This window comes from Trematomus bernacchii, unplaced genomic scaffold, assembly GCF_902827165.1.
Source record: "Trematomus bernacchii unplaced genomic scaffold, fTreBer1.1, whole genome shotgun sequence".
NCBI lineage: Eukaryota > Metazoa > Chordata > Actinopteri > Perciformes > Nototheniidae > Trematomus > Trematomus bernacchii.
The window spans coordinates 2,117,908-2,137,133 of NW_022987705.1; the positions used below are offsets into that span (position 1 = coordinate 2,117,908).

Sequence of the window (19,226 nt, forward strand, 5' to 3'; positions counted from 1 at the left end):
TCACATATGGATATGACTGCTGTTAGAATAATACATGCTTGTATTGATGCTTAGGGATATGTGTATATACCTGCACCTCCTAAACTAAAACTGTACTATTGTACTCTTCAATACCTTTGTATTTGTCAAGGCTGCATGTACAATTAATGCGTTCAAAAAGGATCTCTAAGTTATTAGGACATTTTGTAACTAATGTGGATCTCAAGCCTGTCCTGGCAGTCCAAGTAGTCTCAACAAGACTAAAAGGTCTTAGACAGCCAGTAGAGTATATAATGTGTGCCATGTTTACCATCTTAGCTGAGCATGTTAGCATGCTAACAGGCGCTTATTAGCCCTTAACACACATGGCTGTTGTTCCATAAAAACAATCTCCCAATCCGATGGCAAAGTTCTCCTCATTACTTTTGTTACACTTGGCACTGGTTTATTTCTTTAAGTTTATCTTTGAGGAAGGTTACGACCTCCTGTTGTCCCAAATCTCGGCATTTCTAATTCTCTGCTGGTGTCAGCGTTTTAGTTAAAAGACAGACCTTGGTGAAACCCAAAGCAGAAGAGTAATTTACTGCAAAATACTGCCAGTCAGCTCTGCATGTCGGTGCCCAGCAGTTCAGTTCTAATCATCTTGGCCGAAGGTGATGACGCTCACCAGCCAGGCTATGCTATCCCACTGTGGGCTGCAGCAGCATCTATCCTTCTGCTGGGCGGGGTATGTATAACCAACAGTAGGAGAGCAGTAAGTGTGAAGCAATACAGAAAAATTGACTCTAAAACCACAAAATTGTGCTGAAATATGGTACAAAACTCTGTGGGGGAAATTGGAGGAATCATGTAAAAATTCCCCCAACGCAAATATACTTGATCTACGAGTTACTCTTTAATAGCTGCAACGAGAAAACAACAAGAAAGTCTACGAATAAATCAGAACGCAATACATCATATAAACTGAAAATGTCTCCTGGAGAATATGGCTGGAAAAATAGTTGATAAACAACTTCCTCCTTTTCATTCGAAGTTGCTGTGGCACCATAAGCACACACAAACCTTCACTGTGGACTCATAATGTCACTACTTTGACACACACATGGAAATAAGGTTTAAAATGTTAATGTTTTTCTCCCCAAACAAAAAAAACAGCATCCTAATGATTCACAAACAGTTGTGACAAATGATGGAAAGCCTAACTAACTGAGTAATGTTTTCCACTTCCTGTTATCTAAAGTTTATCAATCAATCTGTGAATCATATCCTCACTTAGTTTTCTTGCTTTTTCAACTTCCCTTTATGCTTCACATGTTTAGAAGGCACCATGAATGGTTGATGTCATGTTTTCCAGTCTCTGAATTAGGGATGCCAGTGATTATTCGATTTTTCGAATATTCGTTACAGTCTCCATAATCGAAAATTATTTTTAAAATTCGATTTTATTTATATATTTTTTTATTATTATTTATGTTTTTATTTTTTTTCCTGGCTTAGTTTCAACCAAAATATAGACTAATGCTAATAATAGTAATAGTATTAATAATTGTAAATGGCCATTGGTCACACCACCAGTTTGTTTTACTGTAAACTAAACACACTCTCACTCCCTAAGCGTCCAGGAGCGACGCTTGGTCAGGGTCCCGTGGCGTCCAGTTGTGACGCGCCGAGGCTCCTTCAGCTTCATAAACGGACGCAAAGAGCTTTCAACTGATTGCAATGTATTCCCATCGGCGTCGATATTTGACGCTTAGGGAAGCACGGCATTCGTTTGTGTCGGAGGCTGTTAAAGGCAATGTGAGCGTCCATTCCCATTGGATAACGGAGAATTGTACACCCGGAAGTAAGTATTCCCCTTACTGTCGATTGATTTGACAGTGATATCTCCACTACTCATCAACTCCAAAACACCAGATTACTGTATCCTTGTTAATTAAACGACATTGATAGGTTTGCAATCAGTTGAAAGCTCTTTGCGTCCGTTTATGAAGCTGAAGGAGCCTAGGAGCGTCACAACTGGACGCCACGGGACCCTGACCAAGCGTCGCTCCTGGACGCTTGGAGAGTGAGAGTGTGTTGGTAAACTTGGAGGAAGCCAGCAGCGCAGACTGCTGCTACCTGCTGCAGCCTGCTACACACCAACCCCGCCCCCCACCCCTCTCCGTCACACGTGCGATTGATTTATTGGCGATATACAGAACATTGAGAACAACACAACTAAAGAGGAACAAAGCGGCATGTTCAAAGAAGAGTTCCTCGTGGAACTACTTCGAACTGACAAGTGCAAATGAAGTAAAATGCAAGCTCTGCGAAAATACTTTTTTTTTTTTCCTCCCGCGGGGGGGGATCAGTCAGTAACCCTTTACTGACAGATTCCTACAAACTTGCTTTTCTAATAGAGGTCATGAAGCTTCCTGTCTCCCTAACATGCAGAGGTGCCCATATAGTACACGTGTCCCTGCCGGCAGCTGACGTCTTCTGAATGTAATTGAAATGTTTACCTGTTGGGCGGAGGATATTTCTTGGAAAATCAGCAGACTAATCGTGATGTAGGGAGTGTGAAAATAAATGCTTTACCCGACAGAAAATTGCACTACAAAAAAGTGTGTAATAATGTGTGTATGCTTAAACGGAAAAAAGCAATTTACTGTGCTTTTTTACATTATGGCGATGTTCTGTTCTTGTTTTCTCCCGTCTGTAATTGTCTCTTACTTAAACAACAGGTCTCGCAGCTAGAGCTGTTTGCAATATCCCCTGCTGTCTGAAAGCCCATTACATACGGAGAAGTAATGTTAACATTATTCATCAGAAGAGGACAAAATGATTCCCTGGTGAGTACAATTTGAATATTGTTAGGCTACTGTTGTTTACCACAGACAAACATTTTATTTTGCCGGTTTTCTAAATAGGTGAAGCAAGTAAAAAAGAGATAATATAAATCTATTTATATTTTGCAAGGCTGTAAATCTAGCTGTCTTTCAAACCAGAACATTGTGTGAGCATCACAAATGATGTGCGCATTTGATGAAGCTATTGTTGAGCTATTGTTCAAGGTGAAGATTAACTCACTTCAGGACGATAACATTATAAATGCACTTTGTAGATGCTTTGCCGCAGGCAGCCAAACCCTCCATATCCTCCCCCCCCCCCCCCCCCCCCCAACATTATGGATGCACAACACCGGTCCACTTCTCACATTTACAATGCCTTCTGCTCTGTCTGCTGGCACATGCTCGCAGAGGCGTTTCACAGCAGATGCATCTCTGTCTGTCTGTGGTATTTGCATTAATTCAACGTCTAATCTCATTTCATTTCATCGTTTATTTGAACAGGGACAATGCACATTGATGAACATTTTTAACAATTAATGCTTCAAAATGTAAATATGCAGGATTTGAGCTTTGAGCTAATTTCCATCCGTAGTCCCTCACATACAACATTTAAGAACATGCCATTTATATACATAGCGAAAATAAATACATGATATGCAGAAAGAGCATGAGCAGCATATACAAGTTTACCACATGGCAGTACAATGTAGCAGCTACGACATATAAAGTGCAAGAGGAGATAAAAGGGCTACATAAAGTGCAAGAGGAGATACCCCTGTGTTAAAGTGCATTTAGCAGTGATTACACGTCTGTTTGTTTCTCAACCATTCTTTGAGTTGACCTTTGAAACTACTGAGAGTACATGGAGAGTTTAATGGAGAGTACATTTAGTCCAAAAGTGGTCCGTCTACGGTGGACTTCACAGTCTCCTCAGGTTTCTGACCTAGTGCAGCGTCCAGTGTGTTTTTTGTGGATGAATTCCCCTAAGGGGGGGGGGGGGGGCGCAGTCCATGAAAACCTTTATAAAAAAAACACATACTTTTAAAAGACTTAAAATTGTCAAAACTCAAGAAATTGTGTGTTTCAAGGATGGTACAGTGGTGGTATGAATGTGGCTTTCTGTCAAACACCTTGATAGCTCTCTTGTACAGCTGTTCTATTGGTTTCAGGTTTGTGGCACAAGCAAACGACCAGTTTGTAAAACAGTATTCAATGTGGGATAGAATCATACAGTGGAGGTATGACTTTGCAGCATTGACAGTTAAGAAAGGTCTAATTTGTTTAACATTTTGCAAGTTGAATTTAATGGTATTAGATACTTTCTTAATATGTTTCTTAAAAGTCAAGTTCGAGTCCAGTATGACTCCAAGATACTTGAAGTGGGGGACTAGTTCTAATTCTGCTCCGTTTAAAAACACATTGGATCCTTCGATTTTGACTGGTCGTTTACTGAACATCATGCATACTGTTTTTTTTACATTTAACTGTAAGCAAATGTTGTTCAACCTTGTCCAAAGCATTAGAGAGACAAGATGAGATCATTTCAGTGTTTTTCCCATGTACAAAGATGACCGCATCATCGGCATACATTTGCACATTCAACTCATGACATACATTCGGCAAGTCATTAATGTACAGTGAAAAAGTAACGGTCCAAGAATGGAACCTTGTGGAACCCCAACAGGGTTGACAAGGTAGGGGGATTTGGCACCGTTGACCGAAACACACTGTTTTCTGTTCGATAAGTAAGACTTAAACCAATGTATCGAAACTGCCGAAAAATTGAAATACGTCAGCTTTGTAAGGAGCACTTGGTGGTCAACAGTGTCAAAAGCCTTCCAGAGATCAAGGAAGACAGCACCTACATATGGGCTTGTGTCCAACATACATTTAACCTTTTCCACAAAGACACATATAGCTGTGTCAGTGGAGTGGTGAGCACGGAAACCAAACTGCATTGGGTGGAGTGGAGCGAAGCCTTTAATCTAGGACATTTAGAACAGAAACTGTAGTACAGAAAGTATAAACTGCCATGCTGTGGAAAAGAGGCACTGCACAGTAGATTCTGTAGAATATGTTGCACTATGCGTGATTTGTTACATGTACACGTTTCTTTGTCTTCACTAGTTTTTTTGAATGAATGCATTAGACAGACATTAAGTCTGGTTAGTTGAAGCAGATTGACCTTTGAAGAGCACGCTGAACTGTGAAGCAAAGCAGATTATTAAATCAGAAAGCTGTTTTAGCTCATCAGTATAACAGGGAACATCTGGAAAATACACAATGCACTTTATGAGAAGGGACTATTTACAATATTGAATATGGATCCACCAACAGCTGATGGTTAGGCGCAACCTCTCTCACGATGTAAAATGGTTGTCTGTTTTTTTCACGTCATACCAAGAAGGGCCATAAGGATCAGACCTCCGAGTGCCTGAGGCCATGCTCTATGTGGGAATGGTGACGAAAGAGACAAAAGGATTTGTTTATCCGCTAGTGATTTGCATTTGTTGAAAAACAGTTTTTTCCTTGAACAAGGCGTCATTCTTCTGTTCAATTCCATGAAATACCAGGCCAGTAGTTTTTCCGTAATCCTGCTGACAAACCAAAACACCAAACCAAAACATACCCTCCCTAGTGGAGGTAATTATGTCCGGTGGACTGACTGCAGCCTTTGAAGGGTTTACATTTCTCTAGGCATTCTGTTTGATCACAAAACTTGGCATTTTGGTTGCAAAGCATTTCAGTGCTTAAGTTATACAGGGCTGCAATAATCAGGACAGAGATTCAACTTACTTACAAATACCCCTTCTGCTAATTAAAAATGTATATATTTGACTATATTTGTGTTTTAGTTAAGTCCCTTAGAGCTTTCTGATGAGCCTTTCCCGATCAATTTCATGATAGTTGAATACATTTTAATATTAAAATGTAACAGTCATAGGTTCAAGTAGGGGGACATTGTATCTATGTAGGGAAAATGTCAATGTTGAACTTGGTCTCTGGAGCATCTTCAAGCTGAGTTTGAAAAGAGAAGTATATTCATTCACGAGTCAAAATCAATGCGATCTGATTAAGCGTCTAATCAAGGATTTCTTTCAAATCAAAAAGCATGATGGGCCCCTTTTCACATCTTTCTTTACTCCATGTTTTTCTCAAATGGACTAATATGCTCAGCCCTAATGAGATGAACTGCTGTAGAGTATGTATCATGACTTCAAGGTTTATATATGAGAAAACTAGTTGAAGGAAAACGTAACACTTTTGACCTTCTTTGAAGCGGAGCACTCTGAGTATCAAATACCACTGACAAGGCACAAATAAAAAGGCGTAACACATCAGAGTGCAGCTCTCAATCTTGTGCTTATGAAGTTTGATGAACATTTTCAAGTGCATTTCACTACGATTTCTTTGGCTTTTATGATGATTAATGATATGGTATCAGTTGTGCTGTGATCCCGTTTCAGTTCAACATTACCCATGTAGCATTTGAACCAAAAGCAGATCATTCCCAGCCCATTGCAGTTACATTTTAACATAACAAAAATTAAATAAAGCTCCAGATGCATCCCACTCTTCACATTTGGCCACTAAACCTTTAGTCTGTCTCTATATCTCTGTAGGGTTGCATCCAAGAGGAGATAAGGAAGTAGCTTCCATCCTACTCCGCTGGCTCTGGCTGCGTCATGACTTAGAGAAACATTTTGTTTTTCTGTCTTGTTTGCTGGGTCGTCTGCAGTTCTGCACATCTCAGTGACAACTCCCTCCCTCCCATATCCTATTCCCATCCTAGATTGCCCTTAATTTCTCACGTCTTCTGTATTTCACCTCCTTTCTCCTGCTTCTCTTGCAGAAAACCCCTTGCGTATTCCACGTCTTCACCCACGGCTGCCTGAGGGTTTTGAGAAACTGTTACATAATGCACTTAAAAATGATCGCAACACATGCATTATGGATATAGGAACAAACAGCTCGCTTTGTGGGATTTGAATAATCATAAAACAATGAAAATACTGATCGGTGACTTCGCAGATGAAATGGGTCAATCTGTCGTGGTTGCTGAGTTTAAAGAAAATGGTTCTGTCAGCTGCTGTGTGTGTGTGTGTGTGTGTGTGTGCGTGCGTGCGTGCGTGCGTGTGTGCGTGTGTGCGTGCATATGTGCAAACTTGTGCTATTGAGTCATCCCCCATCTCAGCACTAACGTACTGATAACAACTGGGTGACTGTGATGACACTTGACAGTAGTTCCTACATTGTCTCGGCTGTGCCTCCTCCCTTTGTAAAACAGAATCACTCCTGCATTTCATAGCGAGGATATTCAGTCCTTTTCCTCTCCTGTCTAAAAGCTGGGCTGTCTTTCTCTACTTTAGAGCCTTTGTTCTTGTTCTATTGTTTTGCTTTTGAAGTGTACAAACCTTCCTTATTACTCTCTTTCTCTCCCCTTTCTCCTGGGAGCTGCTCTCGGCTCCTCCTGCTTACTTCATCCAACTGTCTGTGTTCAAGAGAATAACCGTCATGGCTCACCCAAAAAGTATAGAGGACGGTGTCTGGGCACAGCTCAGGCTGAAGTGGACTCTCAGAGCACTTATTCAACCTCTTTCTAAATACACAGTGAGCAAGACAAACAACATTGAAACAAGATGATGACACAATTATATGAGAAAAAGTCTCATTACATGCAGGAAAGGCCTCATAGATCAGTAGGAAGCTCCCCTATAGAACCTGCGTCAAATGACATGATTAAACCAGACCGAGGCTAATGTTCGTCGCAATGGGATGTATAATGGGATATCAAATGCAATTTCCATGCTTGATTCCAAATGATTCAATATCAAGAAAATGGATCATTTCAAATCAAACCAGCAACAAATCCCCTGTGTCTAATCTCTTCCTCCTTTCCTTTCTGAGCTACAGCTTAACACTCTCCCATATCCATTTAGCCAGTTCTATGATCTCTACCTCTCTCTCTGTTACGCACATAGAAAGGATCCAGGAGAGTATTTGCTTTGCTTTTAGTAGTCTGTTGGGTGTGCAGAAGAAAACCTGAGACAGTTCCTCAGCATTACAGAAAAACACCTTGACCTGTTCAGCTGTTTGATCTCCTGCTTTGCTTTTAATGAAATATAACCAAACACAAAAGTGCTTGTGAGGCAAAAAGAAATATGCTGGGAGCATTCATTATCGTAGAAACCATACAAAAAACAAGCATATCAGGATTCAAGGCTTCTCTACAGAGTCAGAGTGGAAATGAAGGGCATAATATGTTTTAAAAGATTATGAGGAATATTAACATTCATGTGGTTATGAGATTTTAACTTGGCCAAAATACTTTTAGAAATGAAAAATACTAGTTTAGCAAGTAAGTAATTCAACACCTTTCCTAACATTGAGACCGTGGTTAGAATGTGCTTCATATCAAAAAATGCACCACAAAGATAAAATAAACTCCTTGTTGTATCTGTTGTCATTTAACTTGTGCATATTTGATGTTGTTTGGATGGTTTTCAGTTTGGTCTACTTCATCATTCTTATCCTCGTATGTATATTGCAGTCTTAATATCACAAAACAGCAATGATAACTCAAGGAGGAGATACTACACAATGAATTGCCCAAAGAAAGTCTCACTTACTGTACCATTAGCATGACCCAGATAGTTAATGATTCCCATTACTGCATGCTCAACTTTTGCTAAAATGCTACTCAATTCAATTTGTAAAAGTAAATCTAATTAAGTAGCACCATTGAGTATTCAAACTACGAGAATGCAATTACAAGTTGAGTGAATCAAGTCTCTCGTTAAACCATCTATGTCATTTTGAAATATTTAAATGTCAATGTTATTTTTTGTATCCGTATTTTAAAACAAAAGGAAGAAATAATTGCACGAGAAACTTTATTTAAAAAAGATCAGCGTAATATAATCTGATAGGGACGATGATAAGATAGGTTGGTTTAGCTCAGCTCAGCTAGGCTCAGTTCCAGCATTTATCAAACATTTTGTATAATATAAGTATAACTTTAATACACTGCATGATACATCTGTAAGAAGCCAGGTGCCTAAACCAGCATTTCCTAACAATAATCAGTATAGACAGGGATGCAGTGTGGGCAAAATGGATCCCACGCATTGTCTGTTCTATGTCCTGTCAAAATGAGACACAGAAATCCTCCTTTCCCTTTTCAGTGGGAGGAACTCTGGATTAATGTGTCAGAGCCACGGTATGCCGAGAATGTAAAGTTTTCAAATGTAGAGGAACTGTTCAATAAATTAGGAGGTCGAAGATGTCCGTTCAAATCAACATACTTTCTCTGTCTACGAGTTTGCAAACTTTTGAGGTTAATGTATTGAATTGAACATATTTACCAGGGGCCAACCCTTACAGAACAACAACCAACACTACAACTCAAAATGAAGTTACGTTGGTTATCCAAGCAATGGGGGCCGAAAAAGCCAAAAGGCCATTGTCCTCTCCACTGGTCAAATTTGGAATCACAAAACGTAACGTGTGTAGTTTAGGTCAAGTTGAAGATTGGGTGTGGTATGAGGGGCGTAGAGAGCGAGGAGGGGGCCATTATAGAAGTAGATGTCACTGAGGACACTTAAGACGCAAAAAGATTTGGAGAGAGACTGAGTTTAAATGTTTCAGTATCCTGGAGAGAGTCAGACAGACTGGAGGTATTTTTCCATACTGATGCTGGCAGTTAGAGCTCGCGTCCTTGGGAGTTTGTACTTGGGAGTTCAGACTCTGCAGAGCGCAGCGTGCTGGATGTGAAGCTGTAGCCGCAGCGTACCTGCTGCCAATCCTGCTCAGCTGGCCTCTAGTGATCAGGCTTCACTCCAACACAACTGTGTAACTGTTCTCTGACAAAATAACCTCAAGTCAAGCTTCACTAATAGGCTCTCTGGGGAAAACAAAACAACTTCTTGGATGGAGCTTTGGATTTTGAGATGCAGCCAACAGTATGTTTGGCTGTAAAAAAGATCTACATCTACAAAGTAAACAAAGGCTGCAGTATAACATTACTGTTCGACACTGAATTGGCATCTACAAAGTTCACATCTCGGGAAAAGCATTGGAGAAAATGCTCAAATCATTTTCACGATTTGAGCTGTACTCTAAAACCCCTCTCCCCTCAGTACCTCACAGATCTCCTCCACCCATACATCCCGTCCCGCACCCTTCGATCCTCAGACTCCGGCCTGCTCTCCATTCCACCTTCACGCCTCCGCACCTTCGGGGACCGTGCCTTCAGTGTCGCTGCCCCCCCACCCTCTGGAAAATCCGTAACGCCCCTTCTCTGAACATCTTCAAATCAACCCTGACAACTCATCTGTTCAACAAAGCCTTCCAACATTAACTCACTCTCCCCCCCCCCCCCCCCTGCAATGTAACACTTCCATTTCTGCCCCCTGTTTTATGTCTTGTCCTTATATGTTTCTCTGTTAAGCGACCTTGGGTTGATGAAAGGCGCTATATCAATTAAAGTTGTTATTATTATTATTACTTGCTAGAAACACATTTTGAATTTGAACAGTTTTTGGACTACAAGTCATGACGTTCCGAAAGATCACGAGCACAGATAAGGAAGTAGATTGAGAGAACTTAGATTTCCAGGTTTCAGCACCATGGAGAGAGGCAGAGTCTTTACCCTCAAACCAACCTAAGGACTATTTCAGGCATGTGTTTGTAGAGGCAGAGAGCCTTAGAAAAACGTAGCTTTAGAGGGAATAAAGAAGCAAATATGTGTTTTAAATAAATTCTCTGTGAAGTGAGTCGGTGTAATGTGTGATCCTCTCTTTGAAAGTTTTGCAACACCTACGCACCTTGAACAACACATCTCAGGAGACATAAACCTCTGCCCCTCACAATTGTATAAGACACCTTGCACACACTCTCACAAACGAATTATGATGAACTGAACTGCAAGTTCCTGAATGCTCTTTGTGTTTTCCATGCAGGCAAACACATGTGTGTGAATCAAAGCTTTTCTTAAACAAAACAAATGGCTCAATTAAAGGACAAGTAGCTCTAATTTCTCATGAATACATGCATGCGTGAGTGAGTGTGATGGTGTGTCAAGAGCGCAACCTTTCTCATACACAATCACACCTGATGAAAGAGGCAGGCTTTCTAAGGAAACATTGAGGTTTTTGAAAAGACAAAAGAGGAAAAAGAAAGAAATTGTGCAATGACAATGTAGCTCCTTAAGTGGGCAACACAGTTTTGATCAGTTTATCATATACTGGTATTATAAGTAGCTGAGAAGGATGCAGAGATGGTCATCAATGCCTTGCATGTAAAATGTTTTGGTCCAACACTCAGCGGTCATTTTTCCCCCTGCAAAAGCCGCTACTTATGCAAAGCCAGGAGAACTGTAGTGTGTAATCATAGGATACACTCCTGATGTGACTGGTTATGTGCTGTTGTTAAGTCAGGTGTTTTTCTAAACTGTAGAGTGGGTTGCTTCACTCTGCAGTAGTCGTCCTTCGAGTTCACAACTGTGGGTTCAGTGTGGTTTCTCAACTGCTGAGTGGGCTGTTTGAGTTGCGAGAGATCAGCTTTAAGGCAGAAATGCACCATGTGAGTGGCAAAACCTCCACTGAAAATGTTCTTTTTAAAGCACTCTGTCTAGTGAGGTAGGCTATAGGAAACCTAGAAAAAAAACAAGCTGTAAAATATATCCGGTGTTGGAAATTATTCAAATTATAGATGAGATTGACAGGTGTGCTATGTGTCCTGCAATGTAAAATGTACTGATCCGCTCTTAAGTGTTGTCATGATCCTAATTGTGCACAAATCAAAAATGATTACCCTTTGCTCTAACAGCCAAGCCTCGAGTGCTTCCTCTTAATAGCTCGAGTGGCACTTGAAACAGGCCCTGTGGACATATAAGTCTTTTTTTCCATGGAGAACGTGATCACACAGAAAACGATATTTTCCAGAGTTTTTGATAGGATACCAGTTACAGTGTTGTGTGAGATTTACGTGGGACAAAAACTCCCACACTCCTTGTTTCAATCAGCCCGGGGCTACATGGCTTTTTGCACTCTTAATAGTATTTCTTTTATGGATGGACGTCTTATATTTGAAAGGTTGTAGGAACATATGGTAGGAGTCAGAATAAAAAGCAGCAGAGATAGAGATGTTAAATACATGCTCATGGTTACAGCATCTAACTCTCTTTTTAACAAGACATCTCTTAGTCATCTCTCTCATTCTCTCTGATTCATTCAAGAAGGGGGACGATCTTTTTTGTTTGATTAATGTAAAAGCCGTTTGCATTTGGCTATTGAAAAAGTCCACTCACTAGTTATTCTCAGTTATTGGTATGGTTGAGTTTAATAACGTAGCTCAGTGACATTTTCCCTTAGGTTCTGTTTGTTCTATTAAAGGTAGGGTAGGTAAGTTTGAGAAACCGGCTCGAGATACACTTTTTGTTATATTCCATGGAATGCTCTTAACATCCTGATAGCAATTAATATCTGAAGTGCTTTGACAAAAAATCCATAACAAAATGTCATCTGTGGAAGCCGTAGTACTGTAAAAAGCACGACCAATCATTTTAGCCGGCCCGGCTAAAATAACTGGATGGCCTACCTGCCTGTCAGCCTTCCATCTGTGCACAAACTTATCTCGTGCCCTCATTGGTCATGTGCGCGTTCGTGTGTGTTGGAGGAGGGGCTCTGTAAGGAAGTGGCATATTTTCTCCGGCTGTGTATTTTCAAATTCTAGCGATCTCGAGCCGGTTTCTCAAACTTACCTACCCTACCTTTAATGAGAAAGCCGCTGTGTTTCTTGCTAACTTTAATGAGGTACTAAGTCCACGCAGCTTTTCATGGTGGCCATAGTTACTGTATCTTTTTATATACTGTACTAATAAGTGATATTTGGAAGTGTGTGTCATTTGCTTTGGCTCAATTCTTCTATGAGAATATTTATTTTCAAAACAATACAGATTTGAATGTCTTGTTCATACTAATGAATATTACTCATGTACTCAAACGTTTGAATACAAATGTCTACACATGCTATATAACCACTTGGGGTGTACACGGGTTACTGATCAAAACTGATGAGTTGATTCTCATCGTTAGAGCCATCACTAGTACATATTAATCCATTATGTTTTGTATTCTCTCAGATATAAAAGTTGACAAAAAGCTCTGGCCCGACACACAGCACCAACAGGATGCCCACCAATTCACCCATTACAAAATAACCTGTGAGGAGGTATATTGAAGTACTGCAGTTTTGTTTTTGTGGCAAATATTCTGTTCACTATATGACTTAACATGAAAGACCAATGATGATTGTTTTGCTCTTATTTATAGAGTATGTAACATATTGCTAAAAGTACTTTATGAACACAAAGGAAAGTGTGTTTTTTACCAAATACCAAAAACGTGTTGCTTAATAATATGGTACTTTGAATAATGGTGAAGAGTATCTGAAGGTGAAGGGTAAGTTTGTAAGTTTATATTGTTTGTATAAAGTGGTTTAGTTCAATAAGATAATGATTAAAAATGGATTTGACGGTTAAGCTTCACACAAATAGAATCACCCTAGAAATGATCCTCTTAATTTCTAAATGTGTGAACTTGAAAACTTCTTAATTTTCATTGCCTAAAACTTAGTTGACAAAGGATGCAATGCTCATCAATGCTAGAGTACCGGGAGTAATTCTTGTTCCATTTAAATGATCTTGTAATGGATAAGTCCAAGGCAAAAAAAAAGTTTAAATAAGAGAGAAAATTGAAAATAATGTTTCATAATGTCCCTAAATGTTACTCCTCCAGGTATCTTGCCCATTGACTCTAATGAAAAAATAGTCCTGGTTGAATTCTACAAAAATAAATGCCTATTACCTTGCCCAATAAAGAGCAAAGAAAATGGTCAGGAGGATACTCACATTTGATGTTAAACAATTTCATCCAAATAATAATAATCCCATCAGGGTGAGATACTTGTTTCATTGTTTTTGTTAGCAAAGAAAGACTTTTTTCAGTATATTCTGATTGAAGCGGGGCAAGTGGTATCATTAGTGGTAAACAGGGAACATCAACAACATAAAAACTATGCATAATTCAGTATATTTTTGAAGGCGTTCATTATCATCAGAAAATAGTTGAATTACAAGCTCAACGGTGCAATTATACCCATAGTGATGGCTCATCGAAATAGTATGATTTTGCATTATAGTTCATAGCAGGCCTCCTGGGTAATTACACACACTGGTATGACAAGCTTTTCTGAAGGACTCACCTGAGCTCATTCAACTGCTCTTACACATCAAACAGGAGATAGACTACCTTTGAACTTTAAAGAGCAGAAGAGAAAGAGACACATGAATCTGCTACAGCAGTGCAGTGTGTCAAACAAGTCACTATAGTGGCATATGAGCTGTGAAGATAATAATCTGTCAGTCAGCGCACCGCAGGGGTTAAAACCCTATCAGGAATTACTGTGGCTTTCATCAGATATGTGGTACAGATCAGCAGGAATTGGTGTTCTGGATAATGTCATAAACTGGGAGCTATAGCATTACAGTTGCAAGCAAACTAACCAGAATAAGGCATTTGGTTGAAACTACTGCATGGTGTCAGTTTAATGTTTTTTTATTATTATTATTGTAAAAGCAATATAAGTAAGTAAGATGCAATAATTTACTATGGACTGGTTTTTGATATTGGAGTTCACTGATTGAAGTGATATTTTGGGGGAAAGCAAGCTCCAAGGTGGCTTAAAACATGAAATGTGCAAAAATGCAAGCTAAAACACATCCACTACAGAATTTCTAAGAGACATTCATTAGTAATGAAATGCTTACTGCAGGCACAAATGCACAACGCCTTTCATTCAAAAATGTGAGTGATTGTTAGTGACTGTTATATAATCACCTTTGTAAATACAACACCAAGGAGGGACATTTCTTACCAGAGTTCCTCAGTTTGCGGTTCCTGAACACGGATATGATAACTAGCAGATTCCCCAGCACGTCCACCACCGTGGTGAAGATCAAGACGCTGGCCAGGATTGCTATGACCCAGGCGGGGCGAGCGCTCTCGTCCGTGGCCAGTGCGCGCTCCAGCTGCCCCAGCCGTGGCTCTGTCCGGTTCTTTATGAATGTGAATGTGTCCGGCATCACTGGCCCACAGCCCAACGCTGCCTTCAAGTCCCAACTGTGCTTTAAGTCCCGCAGGTACCGCCGGTACCTGTGTGTCCTAAACAAAACATGGGTCGCGCCTGGATGCCTCTCCACATTCCAAAACGCACGTAAAGTCTGCTACATAAAGTCGAGAGGAGTTCGTTTAACCAAGTGGTTTTCATTCGTGACCTTTATGTGTCACATGGAGTCTTCTCTTCATTTGTGTCCGCGCAAAAGTCATCCGTATGCCAAGGACAGCTGATCGGACACGCAATGGTGCCACGCCTCCTCCCTGGTGAGAAGATGTCACTTAATTGTCGTTCAAATAACGTTTCATAAAACTACTTAAATTCAAGTCTTCATCCTCTTTGAGTGCTTCTGGCTTGCTGCTTGGCATCACAGACTCGTGCGCCAACGTAAGACATGATGACAAAGCATGTCAAACCATTACACCGCCCTGGAGTCCTTGTGTTTTATTCAATATCATCTGCAAAAACCGAGGAACAAAGTGTCTTCCCGTTCCATTTTTGATGCCCTTACAATTCGACCAAGTACGACGCAGCCGGCGCTGTGTGTGCCGAGGAGGCTCAGTGCGCGGTAAATATCACGGAGATGCCCTCAGACTGCCACACGGCTCCGCTCTCCACAGATCTCTCCTCCTTTCTCCTCCTCTCTGTGATTTCCAAGCGCAATCTCCAATGACCATGCCGTGGCGGGCGTGCAAACAAAGACTCCCCTCATTTAACCTGCACGTACCCAGCGGTGGGTCTGCGCGGGAAGTCCAATCAGCCCACTGTGACTTATGTGGACCACGTGTCACAGACTATTTTAAGTGTGCACTAATTGAGCATAACAAGATACACATCTTCTGCTAGAGCTTAATGTTTATTGTATAACTCTGTTTTATTTGGTTTTCAACAGCCTGTGTAAGAACTTGAGAAAAACCGCTGGAGCTATGGGAGTCTTTCTCTCACACAATATTGATTCAACCAATATAATTTAGCAGAGTGGGCATGCATCCACAGGGGTGTCATTGTTGGACTCAGGACTATTTGATTGACTTTATGCGCCATGCAGTGAAAGCAAGTGGAGGCGGCAGTTTAATCCCATTCATCCATAACGCGACTCACTGGTGGCAGCCAGTTGAACTTTCCATCTCATCCAGTGGACGCATGTTTCATTGATGCTGTCAGCGCCTGTGGCCAGCACCAAGGGCGCCGGAAGCGGGGGGGCCAGGGGGCCATTGGCCCCCCCACTTTTCAGCCCTGCCCTACATTTCCGGAGCGGCGGATGCCGCGGAACACTGTACAAATCCCGTTTCAATAATTCCCCTCTACTCTAAAGTCGCATCTAAAACGCGATCTGATATAGCTGTGTATATTTTGTTATTTGTTATTGTTATATTCAATCTCATTAGCTAAAGGCATTCTTTAAGCTTGTAAAGGGAAGATGACAGCTCGCCTCTCACTCGCCACTCTACTGTAGAAAAAGGTAAATGTGTGCATTTTATTATAAAGTTGTGTATATTTACAGACTGTTGCAAAAACTAAGAAGCTTATAAACATCAGGTTTAAAACTAAAAGAGACAATTAAAGATGTTTGGAGTTTTATTTTAGTTATTAATTTACATTTTTTGTCAAAGAGATGCTGATTTGAAACCGTTCTTACATACAGTTACAGCATTTCCTGTATCTGCCGGAGAGAGGGGAGTTTGTCCCAAAGCTTGCCGCTGTATTTACTCCGTCCATCTGACAGGAGGGAGCCTCATGTGTCACTCCACGGAGTTCACTCCGTCACGGAGGGGAAGTGTGTAGGGTGTAGGGCGTGGTTTGGGATTGGGCCATACACACGCACTTTTTTGGCCCCCCCACTTCTAAAATGAATCCGGCGCGCCTGGCCAGCACCATGCGCTTGTTTAACTCTTCACCGCTGGAGCACAGCAGCAGGAGCAGACCATGTCAGCTTCAAAGCAGGGTGATGTGATGACCAGGCTACAGGCTGTGAGGTTAGCTAGATTGGCCAGCCTGTCCTCCTACAAAAACGACCATATAGGTCGATTGTTCAGCAGCTTATTACGACCCAGAGTCACGTTTTAAAGTGTAGCACCTCTAGTGGCCGTGTAAGAAACAACATTCTCCCGTTGATTGCAAACGCTCCGGAGGGTCGTTTATTCACAAATAACCCTCTCTGGAAAATCCTAAATTGTGCAATAGTTTGGCCATTAAAATGCTTTTTGATTAGATTTCTAGCGAGAAGTGTATATTGTACTTTTATAATCTACGTCCAGTGGATGTGTAGGATCTATAGTTTGATAGATATTACGAAGATGATTTGAGGTCTCGCCAGGAGAACGTGTATAATGCCCCTTTCACACCAACGCGGTTCCCGTTCTAGCTCCGTGCTAGAGCTTTTCTGGTTCGGAACCGGTTTTTCATTTCAGCCCCCGTTTTCTTCACACCGCCCAGAGCCCGACTGGTGCTGCCGCTGCTGCGTCATGACGTCACCGTTTACGTCGCTGATTTTCTCCCCAACGGCGTCGGGTCGATGATCGTGTTGCTTTTAATCATACGAAGCCAGATTAAATTAAATAATTACTTCTCAACCCTTGTACTTTTCTCCAGAGTGCCGTGGTTCATTGTTTATTAATGTGTTTCAGCGGCATTTACCGACCGCTGCAGTGCTGCCCGCTGTTTGGCATCACAACGTTGTTATGAAAGTTTCTCTAGTATAAAATGGGTGATGTTAGCATAGCAACCGAAGCTAAACTGACTATCTTGACTACTTGTTGCTATCCTATTGTGGCATAAGCTGGCACATTTTACCGGCATATTTTACCGGCATTTTTTCATTATGATTCTACTTCTGATAGTCGGACATGAGTCATGACAACCTGTGCAGCCCATGTATTGATTCCATCCGATAGCTGCTATAATACAAAACAAAACGTCTGCCTGCTCTCCACAATGATCAATGACAGCGAACGGATGGTCAAAGTAAGGTACAAATAAACAGAATCACACTAAGCCTGGTTAGTGTTGCCTGACTTTATAAAGTGTGTTTTTTTTAATAAATGTGTGGTTGCGTTCTAGTCACTTTGGTCAGCGCTACTGCTTGTTACAACTTTAATTTGCCGTACTCGCCATAAACTGTTATTGCTCAGGTTAATCCCGCCCCTGCCCCACCTCCAACGTAAGCGTGACGTATGCGGTTCTTGCTTCTAGACCGACAATTTTTTGGTGCTTGAAAAGCATCGGTTTTCGGAGCTTAGAGGCGGCTCCGCTGCGGCTCCGCTGCGGTGTGAACAGAAAAAAAACGGTGCTTTTCAGGCTTTAGCTCCGAACCGGCCCTGGAACCTTGTTGGTGTGAAAGGGGCATATGCGGCAGTTTCCATGTAAAGTTAGCATCAACCCTCACGGGGTGAAAACAGTTTTTCCGGTCTTGAAGTTTTCATAATAAAACCGGATGTATTCCCCTCACTGTCAAATGATTACACAGTGATATCTGCATTACTCATCCACTAATAAACATCAGTTTATCCTTGTTAATGACACAATATTGATTGGTTTAAATTGTGTACAATGCTTTTGTGGTTTTAACCTTCGATTCGGAGAAACAAATAGTTTTTTCGGAGTTTAGACACTACAGAGTTTCCGAAGACACTACACTACCCAGAATCCCGAGCTATCGTTTGGGACTACAACATCCGCCTTGCTTTACAAACCCGTGCTTAGTCCTCAAGCTCTGTGATTGGATGTTGGAGTGGCAGTGCGACAAGGTTAGGCCGAGCGTCAAACAGCTCTTTGAAATGGAATGGAACCACGGCAGACTTTCCAAAACTGGACTTGGACGGGTCCAGCCCAGCCTCCATTTAGTTACTTTGCAGATTCTGATTAATGATGTGAAATATAAACAACCCTTAAATCAGACTTTAGTTACACCTGAGTCAAATTCAGGGAAGGTGATTGTCAAGTGCCAAAATAAACTATGCAATATATTAGACGTTAAGTACTTTGTCAGACTTAATATTTATCTGTTGATACCCCCAACGTTTTTTTCTTATTCAAAAGAAGACCTTAACTTAAAGTATTCTTTAATGTTTAAATAAAGCCTTATTAGTTTGTCTGTTTTGTACATCCTCCTGTTAATATCTTTGGACGTCCTGCACTAAACTGTTTTATTGTAGAGATCACTACAGTATCTTCTTGATATTTTCTATTCTATATTTCTATCATTGACCTTCTACATTCCCCCTATGTTGTATGTAGGCT

At 41.0% G+C, this 19,226-nt stretch overlaps 1 protein-coding gene across 1 annotated transcript in view; it reads right to left on the bottom strand.

The window, feature by feature from the left end:
- The window catches only part of mtnr1bb (melatonin receptor 1Bb), a 29,669-nt gene extending 14,711 nt beyond the window's left edge, over positions 1 to 14,958 (bottom strand). Inside the window, exon 1 of the mRNA XM_034140208.1 lies at positions 14,748 to 14,958. Within this exon, the coding sequence (XP_033996099.1) occupies positions 14,748 to 14,955 (208 nt within the window). The 5' untranslated portion in view covers positions 14,956 to 14,958. The remainder of the gene's footprint in view (positions 1 to 14,747) is intronic.
- Positions 14,959 to 19,226: the final 4,268 nt, after the last annotated feature.